The sequence below is a fragment of the Adiantum capillus-veneris genome, chromosome 25 (assembly GCF_014529385.1).
Source record: "Adiantum capillus-veneris isolate H3 chromosome 25, ASM1452938v2, whole genome shotgun sequence".
NCBI lineage: Eukaryota > Viridiplantae > Streptophyta > Polypodiopsida > Polypodiales > Pteridaceae > Adiantum > Adiantum capillus-veneris.
Window position 1 is genome coordinate 16,008,502 of NC_140955.1, and position 6,816 is coordinate 16,015,317.

A 6,816-nucleotide genomic window follows, 5' to 3' on the forward strand; every position below is an offset into this window, starting at 1 on the left:
CCTAAAACCTAAAACACAAAAAGCTTAAACTATGGGGCCAATTTTTTTTTAAAGGTGCTCGCAATGCTGACGTGGCAGTTGTCACGTGCACATCTAACCCTATGTGTACGTGGACAAGCTACTTCATGACATGGGTTCAGTTCAGTTAGATTAGGAAGTGTTCTGGCACTTTTGTGAATCTATTCGCAGACCGTGCATGTCCAAGCACTTAAAGTAGTTGCATATCCTTTGGTTGCACACAGCATGATCATCAGATTTCCATCACAACCCATCAAGATCATTTTTACAGTGCATAGACCTATTTTCCCTATTTTAGCCAATTTTCACTTATTATTTTTAAGTCACTTTTATTGGGAACTGGGTAGGGCAATTTAGCCATGCAAGTATATAAGAAAACCTAGCGCTAGCACTTTTGGGCAAGAGGCAGCAGGGACCAGACGTCCGGCAGTGCACCTTCTCAGCAAGGCCGCTCGGCAAGAAGACTCAGCGTTTTCAGCCATCAACAAGAATCAGCCAGCGTTTTCCTTCCATTGCAGATCAGCCCTACCGTTTTGCATTTGCAGGCCAACCTGGCGACAGCAAGACAACAGACCCTCTAGCGTTTTTGAATAAGCAGAGCCTCACAGCGTTTTGCAGATTCTTCGCGACAAGACCATCATTAGCATCAGCATTTTCAGTTTGTAGCAGTCAGATCCCGCAGTAGAAGCCCCAAATCTCGCAAATCTCACCTTCCCGCATCAGATCCTCGCCGCACGGTTAGATCAGCCACCATTTGCAGATTCAGCCCCGAAAACGCAGATTCCAGCATCTGTGTTTTCAACCCATCGTCTTCGCATCGTCGTCATCGACATAGAGTCAGAATTCAGCAGATAAAGATTTGCAGATTTCAGCCATTCGCGTTTTCAGATTTCAGCCCGACATCGTCGGCAAGTCCATAGCATTGTAGAGATTAGTGCAATCAATAGTAGACCGCTCTCGCCATAGAGAGTGGGGCCTTCGGAGGAGCGTTTGACAACATTCTAGTGTTGAATTCTTCTCTCTCTATCTCTCAGTCTCAACACCTTCATTCACAGTGTTTTCAGATTTCAGCCCGACATCGTCGGCAAGTCCATAGCATTGTAGAGATTAGTGCAATCAATAGTAGACCGCTCTCGCCATAGAGAGTGGGGCCTTCGGAGGAGCGTTTGACAACATTCTAGTGTTGAATTCTTCTCTCTCTATCTCTCAGTCTCAGCACCTTCATTCACAGTGTTTCCCGCTTGTTTGTGATCATTTGCACTCTCTCACTAAAGGAACGGAAGGAGCCTTCCGTAAGTAAAAGGAACCTTGAGCATAGTTCGGAGCACTCATCTTGAGCAAAGTTCAACATTCACATCCGCTGCACCTTACAGCAGTTGTACGGAATCCCACGATTTGCCTTGGTCATGCTGACGTGACAGTTGTACAGAATCCTGCGATTTGCACTATTGTGATGACGTGGCAGGCTGTACATATTTCCGCGATTCACATTGCTGGCAGCTTTTGGCAGGAGATGCTTTTGGGAATTAAGTGCTTTTGAATCTGATGCTTTTGGGGCTCTGCTTTTGGGCATCCCTTGTAAGTTTAAAAGGACCCTTGGGGTCTCACTCTACAGAGCATCTAGACGCAGAGTCTGAGAGCACAGGATCCTCGGGAGTTCTACTTTGTCGTGAGCAATAATAAAGAAATATTGAAAGGGGCACCGGCCTTTGGGGCCAGTGCATCTAGGCACGGAACTCCGCCGTGCACTCTCTCTCTCTCTCTCTCTCTCTCTCTCTCTCTCTCTCTCTCTCTCTATCTAAGCTCAGTGATTTTGCAGTTTTTGTTCATGTGTTGCTATTGATTTCTCGCTTGAGTCCAAGCCTATAACAGTGGTGTCAGAGTTCAAAAAGATTCTTCTTCCACGGAGGATCCAATCCCTTCTGCACCACTCAAAGGTTCTCGAGGAGAATCTCACAAATCAGTCAAGATTTTGTTTGTCCTAGACTTATTAGCCACTCCTACCCTTAGTCCATCGCGCATCGAGCGCGCTCCCGTCTTCATCGCTCTATCTTAAGGAGCATATGCCATAAAGAGCGGAAGAGCACACATCAGTTCTCCCGAAGAAATCTGATAGAGAACACCTCTGAGTAGGGAGGCGAGGAAAAGTTGAAATACGGCGCAAGAACTGAAGAAAAGAATGAAGTATTGAGTAAATTTTCGGCGGGGAAGTTGTACAAACGTCAATTGCAGGTTGACACATGTGAAAAGATTGATATGTGAAGCATCTGAAGACTTATCTGATGGATGAGATTCACGCAAGATGGCGAGAGGCCATTGATTCTCCTCTCGGGTCAAGAAGAAAGCTGAAAGGACACACGAGTGCAGAAAAGCAAAAAGTGTACTCACAGAAAGAGCTAGACACAACTCTTAACAAGAAGATGAACCAAATAATCAAAGGCTTGAAGCACTCTCGAAAGAAGAGGAAATCAGTGGATTCTCTTGATTTGCAAAATTGACCTAGATTTTTCTTCGTCTTTAGAGAGTTCCGACAGTTCATCGTCCTCTAGTTCTAGCGAGGATGAGAAAAGGCGGAAGAAGCGGAGAAAAAGCAACAAAAGCAAGAAAATCTGATTTTTGAAAAATTCTAGAAGGTATGGGAGGTCGTCAAGCAGTTCAGAGGAGGAGAGCTCGTCCTCCTCTAACAGTGAACACCTCTGACAGTGAACAGATGAGCAAGAAGACCAAGGAGTTCACGGAAGGGGGTAGGGCCATTAGGTTTGAGACATTTTCAAGCTACGAGGACACCTGTTGAGCCCTTAAGTTTATACAACAGTTTGATGTCGCCTTCTCAGGAGGTCGGTTCACGAAACACTCCAAGGTGCGAAGGGCGACATCTTACTTGAAAGGAAATGCACAGACATGGTGGTCTACTATGTTGTTACGCAGAGAAGCACCTGCGACATAACCAGATGCAAGTTCATTAGAGGATTTTGAAGAAGAACAGGAATCAGATAATGTGTCTCAGGGTTCCAATGATTGAGACTGACATGTCAATGGACAGGGGAGGCTAGCGAGGCTACCCACGTCCCAGAGCACAAGGAAAGAAAGGAAAGGGGAATCAGCTAGTAGATCATAGAATGTGTCAAGGATAGGGAGGGCAGCAGGGCTACCAATAGGTCCCACAGCACGAGAAAAGCACAGCAAGGTAAGCTAGGTCCACCGGATAATTTGGTCAAGGGTACTTTTTGCCCCTCGATGCAAAGTGGATGGAGGAAGAGAACCTTGCAAATTCTCTTCAAAGAGAGTTATACCTTGAAGCTTTTGGGTCATTAGCAGTGTCTATGTCAAATGTTACCGATAAACTAGCAAGTTGAATCTTGTGCGGTGCGGATTGCACAAGAGGGGAACCACTCCACTCCTTTGTCACAAATTGCCTAGATTGAATAAAGTCACTAGATTCTCTATGAGATTCTAGGGTGTTGGCAGGTTGACACTATTTTGCGGAATGATTTTATGAACTATGTGCATTGAATAGGAAATTTTCTTGATTCAGTTGAAAACATGTGCTCTTTCATGTGTATTGTTAGAAACATGAAGAGAAAGATGAAATATCTACAGCATTTTGCATGATGAATGATTCGAACTTAGTGCATTTAGACATCCGTCAGAGACCAATAAGATGGATGTGATAGCTAAGTGAATGAAGAAGGAATGTGATTTGAACTTAGTGCATACAGACATCTGTAGAGATCGGTGAGATCTAGATGTGATGCCTTAGTGAATGTGAACTAAATGAGATTCTAGTGCCTCAAGATGTCTATCTCGATTAGATGACTAGATGTTGTTGTGACTCATGAGTGGTTGCACAGTGATCTAGGTGCATCAACAACACCATGTTCCTGAAGACTCCCCCGACCGGAACAAATGGCTGGGAAGGTTGCCAATTGGACGCTCTCGCACTTTCTAGTGTCGGAGGAGGTACCACCTCGCGCATTAGAGGGGGTAACATGTAGTTCAAAAACTGTTGAAACCCTTGCAGCATCGGAAGATTCAATTGCGGATGCCGTGAAAGAATATCGCGAAGCTTGTCGAGGAGAAACTGCACGTATTCCACCGAATCCATGAACGTCATGATGCTCTATCTGTTCTTTGGTAGGACCTGTATGCTTTCAGAAAAGCACACAACTAGAGCTTTGATACCACTGTAAGGGTTGGGCACCACGTGGCGACAGAAAAGAATAGACGAGACAAATTTAAACACTACAAAACAATTGAACTAAAAGAGAGTGCACGACACACGAAACCGAGAGTGGCAGAGTTCCACCCCAAGAGAGTACTTGCCCCAAACCTTGGCGCCCCTTTTGGTATTTCTTTATATTGCTTGAGCTTAGTACAACTTTGCGAGACTCTAGGCCTCTGCCCTGCTTCACCTTCCTGGTTGAATGCCATAGGCAGAGCCCAGCCCATCTTTTTAAAGGCCCTTGGCCTCCCTAAAAACAATACATGAAAAGCATTAACTATAAAAGCATTTGACCTCCAAAAAGATTGCATTGTCATTTCAGCAATTCGTACAGTATGACACGCTTTTAAAAGCAAAAGTAACAAATTCAATTGCCATAACAAAGTGCCGCTTCAAAAAGCTCTGAAAGTCAACACTATCAGTAGCTAGTAGCTGGTTGAAAAGCTCAAACGTCCCAGCTGCTATGTCAACACCCATGCGACCCGCGCTTTTCACCGCAAATTGCGCAGGCTGCAAGCTCTTTTGGTAGGCTTTGTCAAGCCCACATCAAGTTCAACTCTACCTCTCTTTTGGTCCATCGGGTCATGCCACATCATCACTGTGATACACACACACCCTCACTCACTAGTGACTTGTTCCTCTTTAGCCAATTCTTCTTCCTCAACATCCTCTTTTTCCTTGACTTCAACTTCCTCTTCCACATACTCTTACTCTTCCTAAGAATCATGAGGAATTGCTGCTTCCATGGCAGTTATAGAAAACGAAATCGGACTCTGTAGAAAAGTCGTTGGGTCTTTGATGCCATTGAACCGGTAATCATTGACGAGACAGTGAATCAAACAAACACACCACAAACTAAACTCAAACAACAAGTACTTGACCTGAAAGAAAATTGAAAGACGATGACCAAGACACAATGGGGCGGCATTCCCCACTCAACTACGATGGCCCCAAGGGTAAGTGCCCCTTGCAATACTTCTTTATTGTTGAACTTTGAAGAGGTACAATTGCCAAGGAGTCACTTAGCAATCTCCAATCATGCACTGAAATGCAATCTCCAGCCATGCACTAAAATCAAAGTGCTTTCAAGGCACTCAATTTAAAGGCACTTGGCCCCAAAAGGAACAGCTATCAAAAGCTCTACAAAATCAACGCTTTCATAATTGGCCGAAAAGCGATCCCCACATCCACACAACCTCATCGACTTGTGTTTGTATTGTCACGACAACACGCGGCCGTACGTCCACTTTAGCAGTCCCATGAATCACACGATGAATTCCGCCGGGAATCCCGTGTCACCGAGATAAGAGACTGTCCTCCTTCAGATCCAGCTCTAGCGTGGCCATCATCCTCTCTTCCACTTCGGTATGGCAAAGCGACTTTTGGACTTGAAAAGGAAAAAGTCTAAACTTGAAATATGGCCATTAAATAGTCGATTCTATTAATTTGAGATGCAAAGTGGAGGCACCACAACATATTTAGCCTATTAACTTAAAATCAAAAATATACATATCAAGCGCAAACTAACATTATAAAGTTTTTCTCAAAATACGTTAGTTTTAGATTGTGCTGTGTGTTTGGCCCAATTTTTTCATTAAGAAAAGTCTAGTACCTACCTTCATACTCTGATTAAAACCCTCGTATAAACACTCACAAAGACATTCTCTCTAATCAATGCCACTCAAACACTCCCACTCATTCGTTACAAACTCTTGTATTATTTGGATTACTCATGGCAAGAGCTGCATTAAGAGAAACAACAGGAAACGTATAGGAAAATATTTGACGTTTCCAACCTCTCTCTCTTTGCTCGGTCAATCTTGGCCTGTAAGCGCTTAGTATCCTGCTCAGGCTTCTGCTTAACCTCTTCTTCTTCCTCCTCATCTTCTTCCTCCCCGTCATCTACTTCCCCATTATTCTCTTGTACAGGTTCCCCATCTTCTCCTTCTTGTGCCTCCTCCTCCTCAGGCTGGTTTTGTGGATGAGATTGCAAAAAGATGTCTACCTGCTCTCGGACGAAGGCTTTCCTGCCACTGAGGTCGATATCAAGCTCTTGCTCCAGTTGTCGGCGAATTGCAGAGGTGGTTGTGGTGGTGAGATCGGCGCTTTCAAGAATTTCGGCAATTCTCTTCACTATTTGCTCGTCAGACACCATGTTCTTTGCGCGAGTTGGAGGTTAGGGTTTAGCAGAGACGTCGAAAGTGAGACTTGTCAACTGCATTCTGATTGACAGCGAGGTGAGGAGAAGCGCGCGGAACACTTAAGTGCTGCTGCAAAACTGCACTCGCCAAGAGAAGAAGAAGAAGCTTGCTTTAGACTCAGTTTAGAGACCCCACGAAACCGAAACCAAGGTAGCAAATGTGACCTTTTTCAGCCTACATAAGGCTCCAGGTAGCAATCGTGGACCATTGGATAAAGGCAATGGATGGCAAGTTAATGAAGGCAAACCTTTTTGCTCTTTCCAAAAGGCTAAGGCTTGAGAGGTCACTAACTTTTGTGCTAATAGAAAAGGGATTATATTTTTGTCTTATATTAATTTATTTATTTATCAGAACAACTCGCCAAAGTGAGTGAAG

The 6,816-nt window shown here is 44.4% G+C and overlaps 1 protein-coding gene across 1 annotated transcript in view; it reads right to left on the reverse strand.

The window, feature by feature from the left end:
* The window catches only part of LOC147424463 (uncharacterized), an 89,736-nt gene extending 83,140 nt beyond the window's left edge, over positions 1-6,596 (reverse strand). Inside the window, exon 1 of the mRNA XM_086500373.1 lies at positions 6,037-6,596. Within this exon, the coding sequence (XP_086356499.1) occupies positions 6,037-6,395 (359 nt within the window). The 5' untranslated portion in view covers positions 6,396-6,596. The remainder of the gene's footprint in view (positions 1-6,036) is intronic.
* Positions 6,597-6,816: the final 220 nt, after the last annotated feature.